The 25,977-nt window shown below is 49.3% G+C and overlaps 11 protein-coding genes across 11 annotated transcripts; 4 read left to right on the top strand and 7 right to left on the bottom strand.

The window, feature by feature from the left end:
• Positions 1 to 27: 27 nt before the first annotated feature.
• On the bottom strand, positions 28 to 745 carry N7508_000559 (sugar O-acetyltransferase; the record flags this gene model as incomplete). Its single annotated transcript, XM_058458644.1, has 2 exons — positions 28 to 412; positions 489 to 745. Coding segments are annotated over 2 exons (642 nt in total), but the record flags the coding sequence as incomplete, so codon positions are not given.
• A 743-nt stretch (positions 746 to 1,488) lies between these two features.
• Positions 1,489 to 3,603, top strand: N7508_000558 (uncharacterized protein; the record flags this gene model as incomplete). Its single annotated transcript, XM_058458643.1, has 1 exon — positions 1,489 to 3,603. One exon carries the CDS (start codon positions 1,489 to 1,491, stop codon positions 3,601 to 3,603), a length of 2,115 nt encoding a protein of 704 aa, XP_058324865.1.
• Positions 3,604 to 3,837: 234 nt separating this feature from the next.
• Positions 3,838 to 5,662, bottom strand: N7508_000557 (SANT/Myb-like DNA-binding domain-containing protein; the record flags this gene model as incomplete). Its single annotated transcript, XM_058458642.1, has 3 exons — positions 3,838 to 5,329; positions 5,391 to 5,508; positions 5,566 to 5,662. 3 exons carry the CDS (start codon positions 5,660 to 5,662, stop codon positions 3,838 to 3,840), a joined length of 1,707 nt encoding a protein of 568 aa, XP_058324864.1.
• A 292-nt stretch (positions 5,663 to 5,954) lies between these two features.
• Positions 5,955 to 6,801, top strand: N7508_000556 (p24 family protein; the record flags this gene model as incomplete). Its single annotated transcript, XM_058458641.1, has 3 exons — positions 5,955 to 6,111; positions 6,179 to 6,558; positions 6,652 to 6,801. The coding sequence occupies 3 exons, from the start codon at positions 5,955 to 5,957 to the stop codon at positions 6,799 to 6,801; spliced, it is 687 nt and encodes a 228-aa protein (XP_058324863.1).
• A 601-nt stretch (positions 6,802 to 7,402) lies between these two features.
• N7508_000555 (MFS general substrate transporter) lies at positions 7,403 to 8,838 on the bottom strand (the record flags this gene model as incomplete). Its single annotated transcript, XM_058458640.1, has 3 exons — positions 7,403 to 8,154; positions 8,209 to 8,582; positions 8,645 to 8,838. The coding sequence occupies 3 exons, from the start codon at positions 8,836 to 8,838 to the stop codon at positions 7,403 to 7,405; spliced, it is 1,320 nt and encodes a 439-aa protein (XP_058324862.1).
• A 1,230-nt stretch (positions 8,839 to 10,068) lies between these two features.
• N7508_000554 (ATP-binding response regulator) lies at positions 10,069 to 12,918 on the bottom strand (the record flags this gene model as incomplete). The annotated part of the gene is made up of 1 exon (XM_058458639.1): positions 10,069 to 12,918. The coding sequence occupies one exon, from the start codon at positions 12,916 to 12,918 to the stop codon at positions 10,069 to 10,071; it is 2,850 nt and encodes a 949-aa protein (XP_058324861.1).
• A 961-nt stretch (positions 12,919 to 13,879) lies between these two features.
• On the top strand, positions 13,880 to 15,345 carry N7508_000553 (epoxide hydrolase; the record flags this gene model as incomplete). Its single annotated transcript, XM_058458638.1, has 4 exons — positions 13,880 to 14,201; positions 14,268 to 14,395; positions 14,450 to 14,522; positions 14,582 to 15,345. The coding sequence occupies 4 exons, from the start codon at positions 13,880 to 13,882 to the stop codon at positions 15,343 to 15,345; spliced, it is 1,287 nt and encodes a 428-aa protein (XP_058324860.1).
• A 292-nt stretch (positions 15,346 to 15,637) lies between these two features.
• pup3 (proteasome core particle subunit beta 3) lies at positions 15,638 to 16,441 on the bottom strand (the record flags this gene model as incomplete). The annotated part of the gene is made up of 4 exons (XM_058458637.1): positions 15,638 to 15,781; positions 15,843 to 16,297; positions 16,354 to 16,372; positions 16,439 to 16,441. The coding sequence occupies 4 exons, from the start codon at positions 16,439 to 16,441 to the stop codon at positions 15,638 to 15,640; spliced, it is 621 nt and encodes a 206-aa protein (XP_058324859.1).
• A 336-nt stretch (positions 16,442 to 16,777) lies between these two features.
• Positions 16,778 to 18,351, top strand: N7508_000551 (putative UBX domain protein; the record flags this gene model as incomplete). Its single annotated transcript, XM_058458636.1, has 2 exons — positions 16,778 to 16,914; positions 16,977 to 18,351. The coding sequence occupies 2 exons, from the start codon at positions 16,778 to 16,780 to the stop codon at positions 18,349 to 18,351; spliced, it is 1,512 nt and encodes a 503-aa protein (XP_058324858.1).
• A 477-nt stretch (positions 18,352 to 18,828) lies between these two features.
• On the bottom strand, positions 18,829 to 23,466 carry N7508_000550 (uncharacterized protein; the record flags this gene model as incomplete). Its single annotated transcript, XM_058458635.1, has 11 exons — positions 18,829 to 18,915; positions 19,199 to 19,384; positions 19,774 to 19,932; positions 20,220 to 20,948; positions 20,998 to 21,110; positions 21,169 to 21,916; positions 21,969 to 22,245; positions 22,299 to 22,642; positions 22,742 to 22,918; positions 22,970 to 23,245; positions 23,329 to 23,466. The coding sequence occupies 11 exons, from the start codon at positions 23,464 to 23,466 to the stop codon at positions 18,829 to 18,831; spliced, it is 3,234 nt and encodes a 1,077-aa protein (XP_058324857.1).
• Positions 23,467 to 24,166: 700 nt separating this feature from the next.
• N7508_000549 (coiled-coil-helix-coiled-coil-helix domain-containing protein) lies at positions 24,167 to 24,866 on the bottom strand (the record flags this gene model as incomplete). Its single annotated transcript, XM_058458634.1, has 4 exons — positions 24,167 to 24,190; positions 24,319 to 24,346; positions 24,496 to 24,603; positions 24,799 to 24,866. 4 exons carry the CDS (start codon positions 24,864 to 24,866, stop codon positions 24,167 to 24,169), a joined length of 228 nt encoding a protein of 75 aa, XP_058324856.1.
• Positions 24,867 to 25,977: the final 1,111 nt, after the last annotated feature.

The following is a 25,977-nucleotide window of genomic DNA, read 5'->3' as shown; positions in this document are numbered from 1 at the left end:
TTCATGATTGATTATCGGATACTCCTATTACCAAATAGTGATCGTGGCATGTTTGCTACATACTGCAACAGCGCTTCGAAATGGGTTTTCTGGATCTTGCAACTCCTCCAGTGTAGGAACCTTTTTGATCACTCGAGCCGGAGTTCCCACTGCCACACAGTAAGGTGGTATAGCCTTCATCGCTGTCGAGCCAGCTCCAATTGTAGACCCTTTTCCAATCGTGACTCCGTGCATGATGATCACATTTGCGCCCAGCATGACATCATCTTCAATGTATACAGGAAGGCCAAACTCAAGGAACATTTGTCGGGACAAAACACATGTCTCACGGCCAGCAGATAGAATGCTTATATTGGAAGCTATCTGCACACCACTGCCGATGACAATGATACTAGTGTCCAGAATCGTGCAACTATGAACAGTTAGTATTCCTTTGAGATAATGCACAGGTTCTTGCCCAAATGAATGAAAGTGATAACAAAGCGCACATAAAATTAACAAAAGTGTTCTCTTCAATCGGGATATTGCATCCATAATCAGGCATGAATGGAGATTCAACAACTGTGCTATCTCCCACTTTACCAACGGATTTCCGCAGAGCTTGTAGTCCCTGAGCAAGAGCTTGCCGTGGAGGCAGGGTTCCCATCTCCATATCATTATAGGCTCTAGTGAACGAACGGCAGTGCAGGCGTGCCTGACTATTACTGAATTCATAGGATAATAGAGCATCTCGGACACCATTTGATCCTGTACATCATAGTCAAGGGTACCAGTCCATCCGATCGAGGATGAATGGAAGCTTTTTCGGATGGTCTCCAGACTAGTTTGAAAAGACATTGAACTTTGGAGAAGCGACTTCTATCCCTAAGAATCACGCATCAGAGCCAATTTGGCGTCTGATTAGGGCACAGGTACAGACTTGTTTCTGACCACCTCGACAATTCTGTTAAATACGGCTGGAAGTCGTGGTAAGTACATATGCTAGATCGCAATGACAATATGATCATTATAAGAAGTGCATGTTTATGAGAGGATGTGTGCTAAAGATGTGGGAATGTGCAGTGAAGAAGGCACGAGTGGTTTAACCTGCGCCTTCTTCCATGTCAGCCCAAAGGCAGAGAACAGCAGTCACAGCAAACCTCATCTTGTAAATATTCTTTCAGCCATGTTTTTTCTTATGTGTCCTCGTCTTTACAGACGATATGTCTCTCCCTCCAATTTTGATCAACCTGGAGAGAATGAGCAGGCCCTACGATCGCAAGGCAAGGTTCCCATGTCTAGTTCTGGCGAGTTCTGTCTGACATGAATATCACAGAGCACACGGAAACGAGGCCAGCCCATCCTCAAGACCCGAAACGAAGATCCACAAGCTTTTCGCGCAGGCTCCGGCGTCGATTCTCGATAGAATCGAGGCAGTCTTCGGGATATCGCACGATCTTTCCGTTTGGGATAAAGCCAAAGTCAAGCACACCCAAAGTTAGAACAGAGATGTCAGTACTTGTGGATGAGGGAAGCAGTCTAATGAGTGCACGAGGTTACGACAGTGATGCTCAGTGTATTGGAAGTCCACAGTATCCCGGCCCCTTGAGCGCATCGCCCAATAGTCCAGCCTTCCGCAGAATGGGGTTGAATGATATTATAGAGCGAAGTCGCGATCGAAATCACTCAGAGCAGTGGGCTAACAACAGAGTTCGGTCTCATGCAAACGGTCTTGAGCCTCCATTTGGCATGCATTTCGTACCTACTCCCCCGGGAAGTTTGAGAGGTCGACCACGAGGAGCTCATTTTAAACCTGCAACTGAAGGAACGAACAGTCAATCTGTGTCGTCATTTGGGGATGACCGATCGGGCCAACAAAACGCCTTTACCAAATCGCTTCCGAGTCTACACCCCAGCCAAGATGTTGCGCCAAGTCAAGAGCATCTTCGTGCTCGGGGGGACAATGTTGGGAGCAGTGGTGAGAATCTTCATGGTCTCGGGGCTGATTGGCTCCATTATATGGGAGGGGGCCCCCAAGGTTATCGCACGGCATCTTCAGGGTCTGTATACAACCAGCCCCAAGAGTTGTCCGTTTTCAAAACAAGACCGCAACCGGACTCGCATGGAACAAGTCAGGAGACTCGAGTCCCACGCCTAGGCGACATGGATATCTCGCAGAGAGTCGCAACGACAGCCATAAGATCCGGACAGACATCAGCCAATCCATCCATGTCAGATCTTGCGCATCAAAACAGATACGGGTGGCTCATGACGTCTCAAGAAAATGTGACCTCGCCCGCAAAGTCAGAAGCATCAACAATCGTGGGTCTCGAAGCTCACAAGCAGGCAATGTTTCACAAACGAGACGTTTCCTCTTTCTACTCCCGACAAAGCAGCAACCCTTCAGGAGAAGCATCCCCAGCCGCGCAGTCAATCAGAGCTCGTCCAGCAAACTTCAGAAGCAAAATGCCAATCTTTCATCCAGATATGCTTGACAAGGCTCATGTCGGCAACAAGCAATATTTGGGAACCGAGTGGCCGAAGGGGAGATTTGTTGAGCAGTTTGGCGATAGCAACCTGATATTGGTCCAGGATCAAGACATGCCCAGCGAAAGTGCAGGGCAGCGCAAGGTCAGTCCGGGATGGATGACTGGAGGCCGACGGATGGGGTACGGATATGCCATGGTGGACAATGTCGAGGCGGGACCATCGCAAGTTGATGGAACCGGCAGTTTACTTCCAAACGGAGGCTGGCGCAATCTGACCCCAGAACCAACACCTGGTGATATTCAAACGCGGGAAATGAAGGGGTCTCTCCATCATGTATCCGACATGGCACAATCAACTCATTCGTGTTCTCCAGAACAGGGCCGGTCTTGCGATTCTCCTGGTGGACGCCGCTTGTCCAATCCCAAAAGTCCTGCCAATGCCTTGGACGAGCCCATTTTGACTCCGGATTTATGGGCAAGAATCAGAAGCCGTTCAGTGCGAGGTTACAACGACGCGCCTCTGGCAGTAGATCTAGCAGCAGATCAAATGTCTGCTGGAAATTCTCGTAGTCCATTCCCGGTACGAGAGCAAAAAAATGGGCCTATCCCACCTAAGGCTGTTGGCTATGTCGAAGATGCGGAAATCTTTCTGGGTCGATGGACTAAAAATAGCCGCGGCAGGGATAAGCCACGGCCCCTCAAGATCAACCCTGTCAGCAACCTCAAGAGCGAAGAACTAAACCCCTTCCAAGAAGGCCCACCGCTGGTACAACGGCGATTCTCAATGGATCAGGCAAATCAGCCTCAATCCGTGTACTGCGACTCGCGGAACGACGGAAGTGCAGATCAAGTGGAAGAGACACCGACGCGTTCTCGAAGCGGACGTTGGATCTTGAAATTCTCTAGGAACAGGAACAGCAAGCGGCGTTCGAAGCTCTATCCGAAAGAGGCATCCCAGGACTCATCGGTCAAGTACCAAGGCAGTGACCGTCAAGGATTGGGACGAACAAACTCCACCCGGAGTGATATGGCAGAAGAGTTGGCGAGTGCGTATCAGGAATGCATTGAGATGCCAGGGGCATTCTCTGGCAGCAAATGGGCTAGCCGGACTAGTCTAGTGGTTGAGGCAGAGTGATGGCGAACGAACTGATGCATTGAGGTATATTAGTATCTGGGCACACGAAAAGCATTCTTACAGTGATGGATTCTGTATCGAGGTTATTGTTACCCGCAGGAACAAAGTTGATTGAATTATGCATATGTTTCCCCGCCAGATGTCATTAATCGTACAGAAAGAAGAAAGGGTAATATCCCAAATACACATCGTACATCCAGCCACAGTGCACACAAAGTAGCAGTAGGAAACAATCTACCTCCGCTGCCGCTTGTTGCTCTCACTTGTGCCACTTAGCACACTAGCAGACCGCTTGTGGTTACCTTCCGCACCGTGGGCATGATCTTGTGCAGAGTTGCCAATTGTGGACTGGGCTTGAGCACCACCAGCAGACGGGTTCAGGACACTTGCATCACCATCTTCGGCCTCAGTCTTGACCTGGGGGTGAGCAGGTTCCGGCTCTGGGATACCATTGGCCTCTCTGTACTTGCGCTCGCGCTCTGCCTTTGCAGCCTCAAGAACACGGATCTCGCTTTCGACCTTCTCGGAAACCTTGCGGGCATCAAGTAGCAGGTTAACGGACTGGATAAGTTTCTCGAAGTCCTTGCATACACGCTCAGTAGGCATGAAGAGACGGACAGGGATTTCGAGTTCGGAGAGGGCGCTGGCCAGTTTTTGTGTTTGCACATTGGACTTGGCCTGAGTGAGGCGCTGGGCACGGTCGCTTCGGAAGTTGACACCTGCCGTAACACGCTCGTGGTGCTGAACGCCGTACCTGGCTTCCTCAGCTGGGGTGAGAGTTCGCACGTTTTGTTGGGTTTCCCTTGAGGCCATGGAGCCTTTCTTGTTTGCGGCTTGGGTGACAGGGGTTTCGGCGCGGCCGAGTCCACCAGTGTGGGTGGGTGTCTGGCCAGCGGGACTAGGGATGGCGCCGTCGCCGAGAATGGAGCGACGTTTCTTGCTCTTGTCGGCTTGCAAGAGGGTTTGTAGGAGCTGAGATAGGCCTGCGCTGGACTGGTACATGGTCGTGTTTCCAACGCTGATCGGGACCTCAAGGCGAGAGTAGAGTTCGCGACGTTCAGTGATGAAGCTCTGCTCGTTGCTGGTGATGCGCTTAAGCTCCTCGAGGAGCATTGCCTCCTCTCGGACTTCGTCAGCTGTGCGGTTAAGCTGGAGAGCGGCTAGCTCCTTGCGATCCCGTTCCCGGTCTGGCTCGAACTTTAGCATCTTCTCGTGTAGTTCAAATTCTGCCTCCGACATCTCGGAAGGAGGGTGTTCCAGCGAAAGCATGGTCGCAGCAATGAAGTAGTACCGTGCCTTCATTTGTTCCATTGTTCGGAACTGCTTGGCTGATACAATTGCATTGGCATCTGGCTCCGTATCCATTGGTGGTTGGTAGTCGTATCGATCCGCGATGACTACCCATCGAATATCATATTCAGTAACCAGATCCACCAAGTAGTCGGTTTCTTCACGAGACCAGTCTTCGCTTTTCAGGAGTCGCGCATACTCGTCGTCTGTGTATCGCTTGGGTAAGCGCGGTTTGATGTTGTATTTGGCGAAAGCGTATTCCTGCTCCGGTGGCTTGGGGGCGTCCTCCCCGTCTTCCTTTGGTTGATCGACTTCCATCTCAGACCCTTCAGGTGCCGGCGCAGGTACGGGGGGCCTTGCTGACTCGTGTTTTCTCTGCCAGTGGTTCAAAACTAAGCCATCGGAGCGAGCGTTGTTGGTGAATGGTGTCATGCTCCTATACGCAACCTCATATCAGCATTTACTCGGATCTCACGATAATCAATATCAGAACATACCACGGCCGGACGCGCAATTTATTCATCCATTTTGGGCGACCCTTGTATTTATTCTCATTAATCGCGATTGGGGGCGCTCTTTCGCCCAATAGCGCGTACAGTTCGCGAGTGATCCCCTCTACAACGGAGACTGTCAGTCATTCGTCCTATTCCCAGCGGTGCAAACAGTACGAACCTGGTCGCTTTTCAACCACTTTCTGCTTCTTGTGTGGTCTGGGCTGCCCTTCTGCGGGCAAATCCAGCATGTCGCGAACATCGGCGGCCGCGGCCATTGTGGCGATTCGGTCGGGTGGAAATTCTGCTCCGGCGCGACGCGGTAAATCGAGCTGTTGGTTATGGGGGAAATTCTAGGCAATGAGGCGGCTTATTAAAAGGGGATATCGCGTTTGTCTTGATGAAACAAAGAACAGAGAAGCAGTAAATTGAAGACCAAGTCGACAGAGGTTTCCCGTTGGTAAGGGTGGATTCCGCAGACGGCAGGCGGTGAAGTGCCACGGTCCCTGATGTTGACACCTTCGCGGAGATACTTGGAATAGCGACTCTCCAATTGCCCACTCCTTCACCATGGCTTTCTCTGGGACATCCTCATGGCTGGCGTCAGCCTTGACTCTTCTCTCTTTTCTCTCTCTCCTGGTCCCCACTAATGCCTTGTACTTCTACATGGAGGGCAGGCAAACGAAGTGCTTCTTCGAGGACCTGCCCAAGGATACCCTCGTGGCCGGTACGACACCATGTTTGATGCTTGTATCAAAGTGAAAGCTAATGGGCAAATTTTGAACGATGAACAGGCCGCTTCGAGACACATGTCATCCAACCTCAGACCAACACCTACGCAATCGATCACAACATGAAGGTGCTCATCACCGTTGAGGAGACCTTCGACAATGACCACCGAGTTGTTTCCAAGCGCGACAGCCACTCTGGCCGCTTCCACTTCTCCGCTGCCGACGCTGGCCAGCACAGAATTTGCTTTACACCGGAGACCGATGCCACCTCCGGTTTCATGTCTTCTTCTCTTGGTGCTGTGAAGGTCAGCGTTGACATTGCCATTGGTGAGACCAGCAAGATCGAAACCGAGGACAAGGACAAGATGAAGGACATTGTGCAGCGCGTCAAGGATCTGAACAGCCGGTTGCACGATATCCGTCGTGAGCAGGTGTACCAGCGGGTAAGTGACCCCCATTCCAGTGGAAGACTCGCTATCAAATTGCGGGTCTTTGCAGTAGATTGAATAATGCATTTACTAATGCGAATTGCTTAGGAACGCGAGTCCGAGTTCCGTGACCAGTCCGAAACCACCAACTCTCGCGTTGTTCGCTGGACTCTTATCCAGCTGGCCGTCCTTTCCGCCGCTTGCGCCTGGCAACTCTCGCACCTGCGGTCATTCTTCATCAAGCAGAAGTTGACTTAGGATTTTTTTGTTGCCATTTTCCCTGCCACATACCTCGTTTCTAATGCCTTGCATGTGCCTTTCATCTTTGCTACGGCCACGTTAGTTTACGCAAATATTGACCAAAGTTTACCCATGGGATTCGATTTTATACTGTTTGTTTGCGAGCGATATATCAGTCAATGTTGGCTAGAAAGATTCCAGGCTATTTAAATAGTTGGGTTATTCATGGTCAGCAGACTGGATTAGCAAAACAACGCAACAAAAAAAAGACTGCGGAGTGCTTGGAGCGGTGTCGAATTGATAATGGATGTAATGATAGCCTTTTTCTTCTATTTCCGTTATCCTTGTAAATCCTCCAGGTCAGCTGTCCTCGTATATTGGGTAAATGACTGGACCAATACAAATTTCCTTTAGTCTCGGGAATAGTTAGCCCTAACTTAGCATGATAAAGGTCTGTCCAACAGCTGTTCGATGAATATAGATTGAGCAAAGCGTACAGATTACTCGAACCTAAAATTACGAAGATAATATCTTCTAATGGCCGGCGAACTTAGCAAGACAACGCGAAGCAGCTTGTTCTGCGAAACATAGAACAGTTCAACATCCGTCAAGTGAATCCTTACACCCTAGCAAGTGACTTCCATTGCCCTTGAATGTTCCGACTGGCCATCATAATTAACCCTCCTGCAATCGACATAACTCCCCCAAAGATCCACATTGGGTTGAACCCTTCATTTTGCAGGATAGCACCTGCTACAGGCGTGCCAATCAAGTTGCCTATCGTCATGACTGCATATCCCATGCCCATTCTTGTTCCGATAAGACTTCGATCTGGGGAAAGTTGCACAAAACAGGTTGGGGGCAATGAAACAAAAGCCCCCGAGAAAAAGCCGTACAGCAACGAGACAACCACCATGCCCGCCAGACTGGATAAGTTCACCAGGGCAAACATCAAAGCGCCACATATAATGGTACACAAAGAAATGATGTTAAAGGGGCCGATATGATTGGCAAAGAAGTTGGGGAAAATTCGGCCAAAGACTGAGCCGGTGGTAATGATAGAAAGAAGATAGAATCCCATTTTATCAGCGGATATCCCCTCGTAAATGGCATAAGACTGGATGTAGAAGAAGGGTATATTCAAAGAAGTGAAAGTAAGTAAGCCTCCGAGAACAAAAAAGGTATAGGCTGGCTCTTTGAAAGCAAGAAGGTCCATTGGCTTCCTCTTGCTAGAAGGTATGACTCGGACTCTAAAGAGTGCGAGTGGGATAAGTTGAGTCACGAATATGACAAGCCCAATTGCTCGGACAGTCCAGCCAAATCCAATTTTGTCGCATAGTCTGTGGAAGATGATAGGGTACAATATCCCCCCTAGAGGAGATTTGATATTAGTAACCGATCAGGTTGTAGCTCGTTTATGCTTACCCAGACCACTTCCAGCTGCGGCTATGCCATTCGCAAGAGCTAATTTGGAGCCGAAGTAGGTAGACAGAATTGCAACACTAGGGATGAAGATAAGTCCCACCCCGATGCCGATGCAAAAGCCCTGCGCAAGGAGCGCTTGGTAATACTCATGACAAAGACTGGTCATCATCTGCCCCAGAAGAATCATAAAGGACCCGCTGTATAAAAGCGCGTGGAAATATCCAGCATCGTATAGCGGTCCAGTCACAAGCCCGAGGATCAAAAGCAAGGAGGATTGAACGGAGCCTATCCAGGAGATGTTGGACGACGATGTGGTATACAATTGCCCTGTTTCGTAGTACGTCTGATAAGCCCCGAATGTGTTCAGTATTCCCCTACAGCCCAAAAAGGTTAAAAAAACCCTTTGTGACAGCGTTATGAAAGATAGAAAACTCACCAGGTGTTGAAGAATATGAAGAAAGTTCCGAGCACTTGCAGCCAGGCTTTCAGGCCCCCGTTGGGAACATCTTGAATTTCACTGGCAGAAGACTTCGATACTTTCTCTACAGCTTGCTTGTCGTTTCTTTGGCTGTTGGCACTTGGTTCCTGTATACTCGACGGATGTGTCTTGATTTCTATCATTTCGGACATATGGTTATGCAATCCCAAGAACGAAATGCTGCGAGCACACGAGGAGGGAAAATCAGATTTCTTGATGTGTATTTCTTCCGTATAGACGCAGGATCCATTCCCATTTTCTAGCCGGAGAACCGTCATTCAAGGCCTTTCCCAATTCTCTTCGGTGGAGTTATAGCACAGCCTCAGGCTCTATAATCTTTCAAGCTTTCAACGGAGACTGCCGAGAATCGACAGCCTATCTTACTTTTCCAAACTTCCGGTTACCAACGCTTTCTAGCTTGTCTAAAGCCCTCCGTACACAGTAGATCCTTGCTATCTGAGCTAATCTGGTTGGAGAAGCACCACGTTATCACGCTGGGTTCTCAAGCCGTCGGAAGCTGCCGCTTTGAGCTGTAAACTATGCGGAGGTCACCGATGAAATCTGCGTGCCTACCAGTGGTGGTCTCATTTTACAGTTAGATGCTTAATCATTGGCTAACTATGCTCTAGATCCTGTAGGTTGTAGGTGACAATTGGGCTATCTCCAATTGGGCTGCAAAAGACACCATCCCCCGCGCGGGCTTACCGTTACTTCCTAGACTTCATCCCCTAGACTTCATCTAGCCTAGACTTCATCTAGGGAAATCTCATACTGCCAGTGGAAGTTACTGCTTATGGCTAAATGCTTAATCACCCGTCAGCTTTCGCGATGGACCCATGGATGGTCCTGCCAACGAGACCATGTACATTGGGGCTGCGGGCCGTACCGGCAGTACCCGCCTTCTATATCCTTAACTTTGCTAAAGAAACTGTCACAACATGCAAGTAGGAGCGTAGGGTCGTCAGTATCGTCTCGTCTCAACTAGGAGGTATAGGCAATTTGTAAATGACTGTTCGGATCTAGGTCACGCTAACAATATCATTATTAAGAAGACGTTTATCCAAAGGACATGAATGTAAGTATGCATTGCATGGCGTTATATAGCAGAATGTTCACTTGAGATTTTATCATCAATCATTATATCCAAGAAGGAGGTAATAAACAAAATAGTGTCAAAAAAGCCGAAATGGTATATGGCAGGTGAACGTGAACAGAAGGACAAGACATGCAAGCAAACAAAGAGGCAAAGCATCTAAATCCACAGTCTTGTTTCGAAATGAGAGGCCCCTGGGCCAAACGAAAAAACAAATGGGGATGTGTGCAGAATTTTTCCACAAGAAAGCAATATGTTCTGATGGTGATATCAACTAGAACATTACTGTTCAGAAGTTGGGCTTGCCAGCGCCACCACAAAATTCGAGGATCAATCGTTCAAGATCGGAGAGTTTGTAGGGTTTCGTCATGTAGCCCTTAATCCCCACCCGGGATGCACGGTTCAGTGCTTCGTCCGTGACATCTGCACTGACGGCCAAGACGGTTGGAGGTGGGGGTGCGGAGGAGATCATGGGTTTGGGATCCATCTCCATTGAGTCGGGGCTGTTTAATTTTGGTTGCTCGGAAGCATTATGTTGGTCTCGGTGATTATCGACCATCTGGAGGATGCGCGAGGTGGCTTCGTATCCGTCCATTTCTGGCATCCAGAGATCCATCAAGACCACATCAATGGCTTTCACCTTTGTCGGCTCGTGCGGCTCGCTGATTACGCCTTGCATGCTGTTCGCATTGTTGGAATCGGCTTCGGGTTCGTTGGACGGTTTTGCTGCGGACAGAATACCATGCACGATTTGAACCGCTTCTTTGCCGTCAGCTGCCTCGAGAACATCGCGGTAGCCAAGTTTGCGAAGCATGTTCACAAGAACACGACGGTTGATTCGGTTATCTTCTGCAACAAGGAAGCGCAGTGGATACTTTTCTGCCAGCTTCTTGTCGTATACATCGCCAGCAGATATGTTTGTTCGATGTAGACGGGGTTGTGATACTCGACGCGGGGGTGTTGAGCTTTGAGACATGTTCTCGTCAGAAGTACTGGGTGTCGGTTGCTGCACCTGGGGATTTTGGGGGAGGATGAAAGGTGAGACAGAAGAGGAGGAAGGCTCGGAAATGAGACTGCTAGAACTGCCCTGTCTTCCTTGTTCGTTTATTATGGGTGGTGTCAGAGTCCGTTCATTGGGAGTTGCGGGTCGGCCATCAGCCTCGCGTTGATTCACAGGGACACGAATTTGGAACTCCGTGCCACGATCGGGCCCTGAGGTTGACGAGCGTTCACAGGTCAAATCGCCGCCCATCTTACGTGAGAGACCCTTGGCCACGAGAAGACCAAGACCCAACCCGTCTTTGCTCCTAGTTGTGGATGCGTCTTCGCGAGCAAACGCTTTAAACAGGTTTGGTAGGAATGCAGCTGGGATTCCGGGGCCAGTATCTCGGACAAGAATGAGGACGTCATTTCTCTTGGGGTCGATAGTAGCGCACACGGTGATGGTGCCATTGTTGGTAAATTTGATTGCGTTGAGGAAAACGCATGAAATCAGTTTGGCCAGGTCACGGTCATCGGCAAGAAGGGTGTCAGGGAGTGCTGGATCGACAGACCAGTCTACAACCTGCGTGAACAATTCGCCATTCGAGGAGCGGGACCGAATCTCAATCCTCTCGCCAAAATCGGTTGTATTGCTGACTGCAGATTCAGGTCGACCACCAACGTGAAGAGACTCATTGATCACCAAGCGGAGAAGATCCCGCAACTTGGTGAAGCGCAAAGCAGAGCCCCTCAAATTCACATTGATGCCCTCCAAAAGTAGGTGAGGCGCGGATCGTCGAACGGCGAGAGATGGGCGTGGATCGACCATGTTGGCCATGACAGCTTCAATCTGGCGAGCGGGGGTGGCATGAACGATCTGGTCACTCTCATGGACAGCATTCTTCACTTCTTCACTACGGGGCGACAGCTCTTGTCGAGATGATGCCGCACGGAGTCTCTGCTTCCGTGCCGGCCTTGGATTCATTTCGGGTGGCAGACTGCGTCGCCGTTTGTAGGGATTGACCGCGATATTGTTTCCTTCAATGAATATGCTCGGGCGGGTTTCGGGGATTTCGGGGATAGGAGGAATTGCGGGTTCGCCTAGGATTTGGGTTTCCTCTCGCTGTGGTGTTTTAGGGACCTGCATGTTGAGATCGTACGCATGGACGACATTGTCAGCTGCCTCAACAGCTCGTCTCGCACTATCTTGCACCATCTCAATTCCCTCTTTCAGGGCCTGAAATATGCCACCAGATTTGACGGGAGTCTTGCTCTCCATCGCCTCGCGTACCGTGGCATGCATAACATCAAGCATGCCTACCACACCCTGCATTGGGGTCCGTAATTCATGTGACAAACTTCGTGCGTAGGGTTTGAGGGGTTGGGAGTTGAAATGGGAGTGTTCGTGAATGCCGACATCGTGGGGGTGGGGGATCGAGGGATTTGTAGTGGGATTATGCGAGGTCTGGCCGTTTGCTAACACCTCGCCGGAGAGGAGTCGTTGCACAATGAGGTCTTCGAGCGAGTGAAGAATCATCTCCAGAAAAGACCAGGACAGACTTCGATTGCGAAGACCGTCTTTCGACCACATCAACCCGAGGTGCGCCAGGCACTTTCCAGCCGCGAATAGTGGAATTGCCAGATAGCCATCGGCGCCGAAGGGGAGTTGATCGTCGCCGAAGGATACCAAGGAGCTGAGGTTTTCAGGAATCAAACAAGGCCGTTCATGGTCCATGTGCAACAAGGGGTTCCCGCCTGCGAAATACCTGTTTCGCTGCAAACCAACTGTCTGGTAGCCATCGTTGTAGTAGAAAGCGGCACCAAACAGGGACGGGCGCCGCCCGCATAGTTCTGGCATGGGCTCACCTCCGTGCACCCTCCGTGCCACGAATCCATACTGGGCTTTTGCGATCGAGGTGACATCTTCCATGAGCCGTTTCCAGAACAGCTCGGTATCGGAGGTTCTCAACCCCTGTTTGAGGGTGACCAGATGTTCAATAGCAGCGGTCTGGGCACCGTCATTCCATGTTCCCTTGTCGAGTTGCACATCGTCGTCACGTACGTTCAGATCAGGGATGCACTCGGATTTGCAGGAGGGGAAGGCCATGGTGGGACGTTGCACAGGATTGGAGGCATCCGGCTCGGGCGTGTCGGGCATAGTCCATGTGGTAAAAGGGAATGAAGTTGGGGTTCTCCGTTGTCCTTTTCTTTGTTTTAACTGAGGACAACAACCATGGCTGGATGAATCAAAACAACATCCACCATATATCTCGAGAAGAGTGTCCAAGTGAAGGAGGGGAGAGGGGATTTTCCGTTAGTTCGATGGGGGCGGTCTAGACACGGGCGGCCTGAAACAGGCGATTTCTTTGAAGTACGAGTGGTTTACGATGGACTCCTGCCGGGTTGATCAATTTATTACTTCTAGAAAGCCTATAGATCTCGTTCTCGCCTTCTTTTTGATGTGTTTGTGTGTGTTTTTCTCGATCCCTGCGGAGATGCACGGGGTCGCGTTAGTAGGATCGGCGATCTAGACCAGAACAGGTCCGCCAGGTACTGGATACTTGTTATACTGAGGGTTACTCTGCCTCTACTAAGTACTCAGTACATGACAGGGGTGCTTGTCAACAATGCCTCTTAAGGATTATCGTGAGATCTTCAACGTCATTTGATGTGTGCCTTTTTCTTTGTTTCTTTGTCATTTCTTTCTTCAAGATCGAGGTATAGACATATCCCAATCCCAGTCAACAATGTCTGGGAACAAAGTTAGGGCAACGTCTCAAGATTGCGCGTTTATACTTGGCGTGACCGGATCTGGATATATTAACGACATCATGCCAGAATGCTGTCATTGAAGTGTATGGGAGACGGTCAATACCTACAGCTATTCAAAGTGAGATTAGTGAGATTGAAAGAGAAGATATAGGTTCTATCTCCACCCTCTCTACCACCTAGACACAAATTTTGCTGATGCAAGCCAGTATCGTGAAACCGAGGTAATATCTAAACAGATCGACTGATCATCGCTGCATGCAAACATTTGTACGACGTGACATAACTAAGTGGAACTGAAAACTAATGTTGAATATCTCTTCCAACTTGAACTTCATTCTTAACATACAATGTCTTCTGTAACTCCATACACGATCGCTGTCCCAGACGAGCAACTCCAGCGGCTCCACCAGAAGCTGGAACACGCATCATTCCCCGATGAGCTCGATGCCTCGGGCTGGGATATGGGTGTTCCCCTCAATGAAATCAAGAGACTTGTCACTGTCTGGCGTGACAGTTTTGACTGGCGTGCGCAAGAAACCAAATTGAACGAGCAATTCGAGCATGTCAATGTTAAAGTGGGAGTAGATGGGTTCGGGAAGCTTGATATACATGCCGTGCATCACCGCAGCGAGAACCCCAATGCGATTCCATTGCTGTTTATTCATGGATGTAGGAATCCTGGAAGCTATTGAAACTCCCCCTAACTCTGCGTTTACTGATTTGTTTGTACAATAGGGCCAGGAAGCTTCCTTGAAGCAACCAAGCTGATCCCGCTGCTCACTCAAGACAACGAGGATAGCCCAGTCTTCGACATTGTGGCACCCTCATTGCCCAATTTCGGTTTCTCACAGGGAGTCAACAAGGTACCAGACACTCCACATATAATTTCACCTATAATGACACTAACAGTACCCCAGAGAGGCTTCGGACTAGCCCAATACGCCGAAACCCTCCACAAAGTAATGACAACGCTAGGCTACGAAGAATACGGCAAGCCCGAACTCCTCACCCCCAACCAAATAATCAAGCTTCCAACTAATGCGAACTAGCAATCCAAGGTGGCGACTGGGGCAGCATGATAGCACGCAGCATAGCCCAATTCTACCCAGAACACACGCAAGCAATCCACCTAAACTTCATCCCCGTCATCCCACCTTACCCCTGGCGAAGTCCCTACCAATTCCTAAAATCACTCCTATCAGTCCCCTTCTCAGCGAGAGACCGCAACTTCATTGCCAAGTCAGTGGGGTATTTCACCCGCGAAAATGCGTACATGAAAGTGCAAGAGACCCGGCCCCAGACACTGGGGTATGGGCTTCATGACAGTCCTGTTGGCTTGCTCGCTTGGATTTATGATAAGATGCATTCCTGGTCGGATGGATATCCCTGGACTGATGAGGAGATTTTGACTTGGGTGAGTATTTATTACTTTTCTACTGCTGGGCCGATGGCGTCGACGAGGATATATTATGAGGCTTCGGCGCCGAAGCGGGATGATGAACAGACCGAGGGGGAAGGTGAGGATGATAAGCTGGAAAAGGTGGATTCGAGGTATATTTCACTTTGGCAGGTATTTGGGGCGAGGGCTCCGCAGAATGTGCGCTTTGCTGTGGCGCAGTTTGCAGAGGAACTAATTATGTTTCCTTTTGCTTGGTATCGGTCTATTGGAAATGTGGTTAGGGAGACGGAGTATGACCATGGTGGTCATTTCGCTGCCTGGGAGGTGCCAGAGTTGCTGGCGGCTGATTTGAAGGCATTCCTGGGTATGGATGGACCGGCCTACGGAGCTGTGGCGGGCAGGGATGGCTATTGAATGCTGAAATCGAGATTGACCTGGATATCATGTTAAAGATTCAAATGATGACGCAAAATGAAACACTGTCGTGACGTGACAACGGATTTTGAATTATCATGATAGGAGTAAGAGAAATATGGAGTCGAAGAACATATGCGCCCTTCGGCTCAGATATCAACCGCTCTCACGTCGCTGACGTGCTATCCCGTTCTTGATGACCGTACACGGCACATATCATCCAGTGAAGACCGTAGACGCCGGGATTTGCCCTCAAACCAACGGAAAGCCCAAAATAACCACTTCCCCAATTCTAATCCTGTCGTCCCTTCAATAGCCGCTGGGTAACCTTGTCCTTCTCTATGATATAAACCTGGGCACCCCAACCGGAGAGAGCATCTCGGTCGACGGCACTAAGCAGCGCTTGTGAGATTGTCTCGAAGAGGTCCTCAGGCTCCTAAAGGAACGGAGATCATATTAGCGCCGGGAAATTTAGATGAAGTAGCGATGATACGCACCAGATTGGGCTCCCAGAGACCCTCGCAAGTACCGAACAGCTGGTCACTTGCTGTTCCGCTGACAATGAAGTCCTTGGCGAAATCGATACAGCCAATGCTGTCAAATCCACAGATGAACGGCTTCCCCGTTGTAGGGTTGATACCAGCCAGGACGGGGCTGACGAAGAAAGGACCGAAACGCTTCTCGTAGAGCGATGAGCTCACTAGGTTGGCCAGAGTCTGGGGTGCGATATCGCGCTCCTCGCGCAGGCGGTACATGTTGACCTTGTAGCGGAAAAGATCGGAGACGGTGTTGACATCGGTGGCCAGGCCAGTCAGGCCGAGGTAAGTGGATGGGGCGTAGTTGAAGATCTTGGGGAAGTTATTGGAGATAGTCAGGGATTGCATGCCCAGACGGAGGTCGCAGGCAATGGCGACGCAGTCCTTGCCCACCATGGCGACACAGGCACCGCCATCTGAAGAACGGTTAGTATTCCATTTAATTTTCACGGAGTTCGGGGTTCCGGCATACTGATGTCGAAGGGGTTGGACTGATGGGAGAAGTCGGTCAGCCAGAGTCCAGAAGTTCAATGGGAGAAAGGGCGCCTATTACGCACCATTATTGCGGTATTTCAAAGCAATCCAGATAGACGGAGAGGTTCAGAGCTAATCAACAAAAAAGAAGAGCAGAAAATGGGGTTGAGAGGGGGGCGAGATGGGGGATGTGATGGGGGAGGTTGATGACGGGGAAGCTCTTGAGGTACGCGAGAGCTCGGATGACGCCCGCACCGCTGCCTGTTTCGTATGTGACCTTCGACTACTTTCTTCGCCCTCTATCTCCCCGCATTTCACTTTCACTTCTCACTTATTGTGTTTACTCTCGGTGTCTATTTCTTTCTCATCTTGAGCCTTACTCTTCCTCTTTTCTGCATTTAGCATCTTCATATACCATCACGATGAGCGCCCACGTCGTGGTGATCGACGCGACGGCCAGGCGGGCAACGATTAAGACGACACCCACCAAGCCCATGACCGATGTTCTGCAAGAAGCTTGCAAGAAGCTTGGATACAATGCTACCCAATACGGTTTGAAGTGAGTATATTCTTATTGCCTTCAAAAACGGCAGGCATTAACCTAGCCCTGCGGCGCATCAGGCACAATCGCAAACAACTAGACCTTTCCCTCTCCTTCCGCCTTACTGGCCTCAGCTCTGGAGCGAAGCTTGAGCTTGTACAGTTCTCTCGCTCGCCCTCCGTTGTTACCGTCGGCCTTCAACTCCCCGAATCCGAAGCTCGAGGTGCCCCGAATGGCCGCATACTTGACAAGTTCCCAAGCACGACCACACTTTGGCTAGTACTGCGCAAGTTTGAGGCTGGTGTTGCAGGAAGTGGCCCCGTACGGAATCTCACTTCGCGTGCAGTGCCCGCTACCGATGGCGGGGATGGTGCGGGACGTCTATACTATGAGATGCCAGTGCTTCAGATCTTGGAGCGTGAAGTATCAAGCTTTACAGATCTCCAGAAAACACTCGCCCAGCTTGGATTCAACAGTGGAAATGTGCTTATGCGACTAAGCTTCCGACGAACAGAAGAGCCGATTGAGAATGCGATGGTGCAGATCGGCGAGTTCTTTAAGTCGGAGGAGGAAGAGGCTCCTTCAACACAGGATAAAGCAGCTGCTCCCGCAGCGGCTTCCATGGCAAGCATAAGTGAGGAACATACTGAGCAGCCACCTAGCTCTTTGCAGTCTGAGACCTCCAGCGCACCCACTCCATCTGGGCCGGAAGCCAACCCTACAGCTACCTCCGAAGCAGCTATCTCAACAACTGACTCGTCTGGCCGAACTGTCACCGTCTACTCTCCCCCCTCGGACAACACACCCTCCTCGGCGCAAATAGCCTACAACGAGAATGATTACATACCCTCTATCGAGCACGCCAAACTGCACCAGCGATTACTCAATCAATCCTCGCGCAACCAACGCTTACCAACGGACGCCGAGGTTGCCGCCAAAGCAGAAGCAGAAGAGGCAAGGCGAGCAGCAATCCGCGATGTTGATGTGAAGGTCCGCTTCCCCGACCAGAGCCAAGTAGTCGCCAAGTTCGGACCGGAGGATACAGGATACTCGCTGTATGAATTTGTGCGCGGGTGTCTTGCTCCATCATTCGCCGGCGAAAAGTTCCACCTCACAGTCCACACCATCTCTCGATCTCACAATGCAACAACTATCCCCGATTCAGATAAGACACAACTGATCAAGGGTCTCGGCCTGGCTGGCCGTGTATTGGTCAACTTCTCTTGGGCTGATAGTGTTGCTCAATCTGTCCACGAGCGCCGTGCAGAGGTGCTCCGCCCTGAGCTCCGAAGCCAGGCCCAGCAGCTGAAGGTGGAGCAACTACCAGAGCCCAAGGAAGAAGAGGAGCCATCAGCTCCCTCGCAAGCCGGCCCGAGTACCACAGATGATAAGCCCAGCGGGCTACGGAAGGGTGGTGGTATTCCCAAGTGGTTGAAGTTACCCGGGAAGAAATAAAGGACATACTGGATTTCATTTGCTTCATAGAAGCGAGATGTGCTACGCTTTGTTGATGATGATGACTGGGATATATAGAGCGTCTTTTCAGAATCCAGGAATATTGAGACTAGCAAATAAATTCATAACGCCTCGAAGTTCATATAAACAAGCAGGTGGATCTACACCATCATATAGACAGTCGCCTGTATCAGAAATGCTATTTTTCAGGCATCTAACATCGCTCATTGGTCTACGGTACCCGTCACCTCTTCTAAGCCGAATCCTTTCATAAGATCAAAAAGTATGGTATCATAAAATGTTTGAAAATTTGTTTTCATTATGGTTTCACTTCCATACAACTAAGAAGGAATACCATGTTTGCCACCCCTTTCATGCACAACCAATAGTCAAAACCCCATCATTTCGATCCGCAAGCCGCTTTTTTTTTGCGTCGAGTCGTTATAACGAAAGAAAAACAGAAACGGGTCGAGCGATTTAGTGAGCAGTCTGGGTGCGACGGGCCTCAGCGATGACCTTCTGCATAGCCTCAACCTTAGCCTTGCCACGGCCGAAAGTACCGAGCTTAAAAAAAAAATGTTAGCATGGTGTTTTGTAGTTTTGGTGGCGACTTGTCTGGGATCAGTTTGGGTGTTTGGATAGTCTTATAAGACGTTTCAGCGACCGAGACAGAATGATAGTAGCATGGAGTGTTCAAACGGCCAAGATTGTATCCGTTCGCAGAATTGACTCTCACGATCCATGCTGTACCATCCTGACCCAAATACCTCAGTTCAAACAAGACAAATCACATCCACCACACGTGAAGCCGCAGACAAGATTTGCACTGGGATTCAGAAAGACATACGCGCTTCTTAGCGAGCTTGCGGGCACGCTTGTCCTGGGCGTTGCGCAGGAGTTCGATGATGCGGCGCTCGTAGGGAGCAAGGCCAACAACCTCGGCAGCGATCTCGCGGACGAAAGCGGTGCGGCGAGAAGACTTGCCAACGGAGCGGCTGATGCGGGTCTTGGGGGTGTTCAAGGCGGTGGTTTTCTGTTGGGTATGAAGTCAGTATTATTATTTCACAAAAAAATGTATTGCAACAGCAGCCTCAGGTCCAGATCTCTTGTTCGTATTTCGTGCCTGTCGGTCATTGAGGCGTCGTCGAAAGTCAGGGGTATGTTTGCGGCGAGGTCGTGTGATTGTTGTGTTGAATTGGAGTTCCAGAAAAATTTCCGTCAAATCTTCGATTTTTCTCCAGCTAGCCTGGCTTGTTTTCCGATCCATTGGTTGTTCATATATTCCCTTGCGTGGTGATTCCCAGTGTTCTCGTGATATACCCTGACCCGACTGGCTTCGAAGACTGACAGACCGATTGAAAAGAGATTTGGAGACCTTCAGATGACCCGGCAATATGGGGGAAAGAGATGGGTTTAACGTACGCGACCGCTGTTGAGGCCGACCACAATTCCGGAGCGTTCTTGCACCATCTCGACGGTTGTTGACTGAAGGGTTTGGCGGGGGTTGTCGAAGAAGAGGTGAGGAAGCCGTGTGAAAATCACCTGGTCTTTTGCCTGGAACCGCAAAATGGGGTCTTGGCGCTGGTTGGTGCGGTAGGCGAGTGGTTAGGGCTAGGGCTGTGAGCTAATTTGGACTAGCGTGATTCTGACAACTCAGGCAGAATATTTTCTGGCTGTCTTGACTTTGTCACGTGATATCACTTACCCTTCGTATTAAACTGGCAGACTCTTTGTTTGCTGACAAGCATTTGGCGGTTACTCAATATTTGAAAGTTCTTCATTTGAATGTACTCCACTATGTTTGTCATGGACACATAAGTCACATTTACATCGTTTGATATGCAGTATCAGAGCTTGGCTGTCATCACTCCATCAAGTGCCTCTTCCCAGCTTTCCCTCAGCTCTCCACAGAACACTTCAAGTGCAGATGCGTCCATCATTCTGTCGAGAACATTCTGAAGGGGCTTCTCGTATTCATCATCTGCATCACCCTGCATGACAAGGTCAATCACTGTGCTAAGGGTGGCCGATTCAGAAAGGCCCCGTTTCAGAGCCCGGGTGTTTGAACGGACATCCTCAAAGACATCACAGACAAGAGCAGTCACCCGTTTCAACTGTTCAGCTGGAAGCTTAGCAGTCTTCACGGTCTTCTTCGAATCTAGGTCAAAAATGTTCGACAAAGCCTTGAGGATCTCCACGAGAGACCAGATGGCGTGGAAGTATCTCCAAGTTGGGGCAGCAGGGGTTCCGTTAAATGAAATAGTCGTGCTCTCGATAATAGGAGACTTCTTGTCGTCTTGAAGAGTCAGGTACTGCTTCTTATCATTCAACCAGGCCTCTACCTGGCCAAGCACCTTGGCAATTTGGTCTGAAGTATGGGCCTTAGATCCGGCCATAAAATTAGCAACCTTGAGCAATTCGGTGTTGATTTTTCCTACGTCCAATTCCGTGGACGTTAGGTCATTATCAGGTTCGGATAGCTTCAGGTCGCTAATATCAGGCAGCGCTTCGTCTGTGGGGTTCGGCTTTTGCATAGCGATACTCTTGAGGACACCGAATAGTTGATCAGTGACTCGGGCAGAGGCCAGCCAGTTTAACTATATTGGTATTAGTTGTCATCACTACTAAGTAGTCAAATCAACATACCTTAGGAATCGGGCCTGCGCGCAGTCGCGTCTCGAATGTCGGTTGGCTATGGTTTTCCAGGTTCATAAACGCATCGTACGACCGTTGGTCGTGAACCGGTGAAGTAGACTGGGCTATAAGGTAATTAGTGATCAGTTGCTTCAGATGGGTGGCGAGTAGACGGAGACTTACCAATCTCCTCATGGAAGCTCAAGTGTTCTCCCTTTCTCAGTCTTTGCACTCGTCGGGTTTCCAAAGCCATGATTCTCCGGCAAACACTGTCGTTGAGGCGGTTCCGCAGCTCAATTGTTTCCTCGAGGTTGACATAGGAGCCTTCGCGAAGTCCATTCATGAGGGATCGTGATACGGTGAGGTTTGCAGAGCGGTAAAAGTCCAGGCCCTGAACAAATGCAGCTTGTGGATCAAAGTCTTTATACTCAGCACCTTCATACGGAGGCGCCGAGTAAGGGTGGATGCTGCCCAGTCGAGTGAAGAGGATATGTCCAACAGTCTCATACTGCACGTGCTTGACCGATAGCTTACTGAACGTTTTCAAAGCGAGCGAGCCAGCGCCGAGAAGGATGTAGATCCGAATCAAACTCAAGAGCGCCTCATAATTATGAGGTGAATCAACGAGCAGGCGCTCCAGAATGCCTGCGGCACGGATCAAAGATTTGTCACCGACTTCGCCAGTGGTCTTGTTGGGCCGAAGAAGAGCCATGGCGGCAATAAGGCAGAAGTCATCTGTGGGTCGACTTTCCATGACGGAAGCTTCTTGGTTGTCCTTCTTAATCTGGGTCTTTGCAAGAAGGGTAAAGTTCTCATAAAAGTCAAGACAATTGCGGACAAGGTTCTCAATGGTGGACTTTGATGCGTCTTTGCCAGACAGTCGTGCAAAGTACTGCATCTTGTATGCATTGATCAGTGGAATCACATCATCCTTGGTAAATAGTTAGCTCGTATACATAGAATGCAAGATATTCTTTACTGACAGCTTTGCCTTCAACACTGTCCATGCAATATTCACAGACTTGGCGGATCAAGCTATCTTCGCGATTCTCCAGGATACCTCGGAAGTCACCGAAAAGATAGAGTTTGTGCTTGTGCTGGATCCAGTATTTTTGGCATGCAGAAATCAAATCATCTGATGTGTTTTGGTCACGTCCGATGCCAACCAGAGTCAAATCCATTCGAGCAAGATGCGCGTTTCGAGATTTGGGGCTGAATTCAATGAACTTTTCAATAAGCTCTTGTGTTTCCGCGAGCAGACTAGAAAAATCGTATAAGTCTTGTTTGTTTTTCTGAGTTATTGATCAACTTACCCTGGACTTGTTTCTAAATGGCGAGTGCTGACAATGAGCATGTTCCAGAATTTCCACTCATCACGCTCTTTGAGGGCTTTGCGCCCTTCTTCATCTTCTGGCACAGTCAGAAGGTCTTTTGCACATGCAAGTCCCTCTTCCCAGCGCTCAGTATTTCCCAGGCTGTTCAATTTGCTTGACAGGAATACCCGGTCATTATTAACAATCCGAGAGCTGAGACCAGTGCTCTCGCTGTCGAGAATTTTTATGATCTCATCATGCTTATCTTGCTTTTCGAAGATTTTGATGAGCAGCAAAAGTTCCTCGGCATTTTGAATAGCTCTAGGGGGGCTCATTAGCTCGGTCTGTAGGAAATCATTTTCATGTCCGGTCAGTCACTGGTCAACATTGAGGCCAAACGCCAAGTCCTTTTGCCCGGAGTTTCTACGGCAGGGACCACATACCGGGTTGGTGGGAACGTCGGCTGCCGCCTTCGAAATCATGCGATATGCCAAAGTTCCAAAAAGCTTACGATCCATGTCCGAGGAGGCCGAGTCAATTGAAACAATGTGACAGAAGAAAATGGCCCAGAAATAGTACTTTCGATCGCGGGAGAAGTTCTTTTGGAGACTCATGGCAGCCTGCTTGTGTCAGCTGGCCGTCGAGATGGGGGTGTTTGTGTACCATAGTACCTTTTGTGCAGACTTCCAATCACGGCTGTCAAATCCGTCCGTAAACCATCTCATCTGAAGCTCATGGTCCTGCGGCTTTGCCTTGGCTGCTCTCTCCCATAATGCGCTCCGAAGGTCGGTCTGGTCATCCATCTTTTCGAGGGTTCGGCGAAGTGTGTCCAGGGTATCCAGATCGGTGACTGGTGGCTCGGATTTGCACAGCTCAAGGGTCTCCGCAACGCCTCGCTTCTTGTGAGCTTCATCTGTGTGGTTGAAGAGGACATTTGCCTTCCAGGCCTATTCCGTCAAGTTCATGTGTTAGTGGGACCAGCAAGTTTGGCCACGAGGTAGCATTCGGGAGCTGGTGAGGGTCGCCTTACCTTGAGGAAAGGTGTATTCTCGCCTTTCTTCATGCGTTTCTCGATCAGCTGCAAAGCTTGCTTCATGTTTTGGCTGTCAATGGCATCTTGAATCTGGTTGTTGCGGCGCAGGAAGACCGCATCACTACCGGAGCTCATGGTGAAGATTTAGCTCAACTTGAGCTTCAAACTCGATTCCAAGTAGTTCAAACTAATTTTTGTCTGCCGCGCCAGGCACAGCATGCGCCGAAAAGTTTTCGAGGAGCTGGTTTGCAGTAGAGACTAGATTGAATGCCGCATTTTTATTTGGCGGGGAAAGATATCAAATGGAAGGCGGTATGTACCTCCCCGCACCATACTGCCGGCAGTAAATCAACACCCTGGTGACGTACATTGTCAACTTGAACGAACTATACTTGCCCGGCGCAAGCATAATTGATAATCGCAATTGTAAAGAGGCAAATTATATGCATTTGGCTTGGTGTCAAAGGTATGAATTGAGTACCCTTGGAAAAAAAAAAAAAAAAAAAAAAAACAAAATATGTGTCTTGGGATCATGTATATATATGTATGTAAAAAGTAGTCGACGAGGCTTCGCATAGCATGAGAGCGCATTTTAGGAGCGAAAAGACCATGTCACTTCAACACAATAGTAATACTACAAGGCCACCAAAGATGCTAATATACAAACTTAAATCAAAGTGCTAAGACGCCAAGAATTACATACTGCAGTACAAATTGTAGCAAAGCAAACTTCGAAACAGAAGACCCATTCATCTTGCAGATTGTCAACTGAAGATTGATTGCCTGTCGGAAGATCCCAATTCCTGGCAGCGTTCCAGTTTTGTTTAAATGAAGGCTAAGAGGCCTTCTTCTGGGTTAACTGTTTTGCCACTGTTAGCAATTGAACATACAACATGTTTAGCCAAGGCCAACAGAAACCGCGGACTGCGAATACTACACAAGACAGGAGACTAGGACGATAACCAAGGAGCTATTTACTTGACTTACCCAGTTCTTCTTGCAATCACGGTATGCCCTAACAATGAAAATGGTCAGTGAAAACCCTAGGAGCTGGGTTGAACGACAGCCATAGAGCACGAATTGTCCATGGGTAGGTCAGGCATCGGAAGCTGACCCAAGCAATATGTATGGGTGATTATGGTTGATAAGGGGCCATGAACTTACTGGAAGTAATCATGGCACATCTCCCGATCAAAGCCATTACGCTTCATGCATTTGAGACTTCGATCCGCGAAGTCCTGGCATGGATCATAATATTGGCTGGCATGTTTGCTATGGCATGTTAGCTATCGGTTGTGTGAATGTGTACATATGATCTCGACTGATATGCAGCCCGATGTTCCGTGCATAATCCATGGAGAGGCTCCCCACAAACCTCGATTCCACGGATAACCATGGAAACACGACTATATCTCGCGAGAATCAAAAGCCAGTGGATCAAGACAGTAAAGTAATATCAAAACATACTTTGCAAACTTCTTCTCGGCCTTCTTCCACGCCTTGTCATGCGCGTCTCCTTGTGTGGAGTCGGCCATGAGTACACCGTGTTGGTATGTTCTTTGCGTTGGTAGTAGATGATCAAGGTGGTAGACCCAGATCAAGGCCAAAGACCGAAATGTTGGTTGGAAATTGGGGTGGAGGTTAGTTGATTGGAGAAGTTGGCGCTGGGCGTAAGAAGAGTTGGGGATCCGCGGTCTTGGCGCGGAGATCCGTAATGGGGTTTGCGACCACTTCATGCATCGGGATTCTTATCTTCCCCTAGGAGAGTCATTTTGTACAATGTCCATACTAATAGTAATTGTAGGTAGTTCATATTTAATTTTAAAACTATGGGGCAAAAAATGGTGTATCAGAAATCATCCGAAAATGCAGAGCCAGTGTCATGAGGACTTTATCTGCAGTAGTAGGCATCAGTGCAGTTTGCACGAATCAGGTAACTACTGATGTAGGTGCTCGGATTGATAGGCTAAGTTGGAATTTCAAGCTGATAATAAGCATGGGCAGCATGTTTGAAACACCACGGAGACGAAGTATAAACAATGCAGGGACATCAAGACGAGAACACGAATGTTAATGGACTATAAGAGCTTAGGATATAGCAAATTGAGAGCCATGAAAGGGCTTTGTGAGAATTGGGCTCGTCTACTTTTGCGTGAGTAGCGAGGTACAGTAAGCAGACAGAGCTGATTTGCAGAATTTTGACAGCCATATCGTAATTCTTACGGCGAGGGCTACCTATTCATGCGTAAATGCATGCTTCCCCGAGTGTACAGAAAGGGTTGGCGACAAGACTGCCCACAGGAATGGAAATGGTGAGGCTGTGAAGGCGCCAACAGCATCTACAACATTAAAGACTTGAAATATGTATAGAGATCAGCCATGTTCCAGTAGGGTTGATGCATAAAATACCAAAATTGTCAGCTACAAAGAACAAAAATGCCCTCGCAGCTGTTCGGTATATCTCAGCTCTCCGTGGCTTGTATCGTCAATTTGCCGAGTATCACTTCGAGGTCTTTCAGAACTGGTTTCGCGACGGAATACCGATTTATGTGGGACCAGAAGTGAACCAGGCGTTGGTTGGATATGATATGCCTCGAAGATGTATCCGTGAGTAGAATGATTCCCTGAAACACATGGACACGGAAG

The sequence above is a fragment of the Penicillium antarcticum genome, assembly GCF_028974205.1.
Source record: "Penicillium antarcticum strain IBT 31339 chromosome Unknown utg000001l_segment0_segment0, whole genome shotgun sequence".
NCBI lineage: Eukaryota > Fungi > Ascomycota > Eurotiomycetes > Eurotiales > Aspergillaceae > Penicillium > Penicillium antarcticum.
Note: the sequence above shows the minus strand (reverse complement) of the source record. Positions and strands in the feature narration are given on the sequence as shown.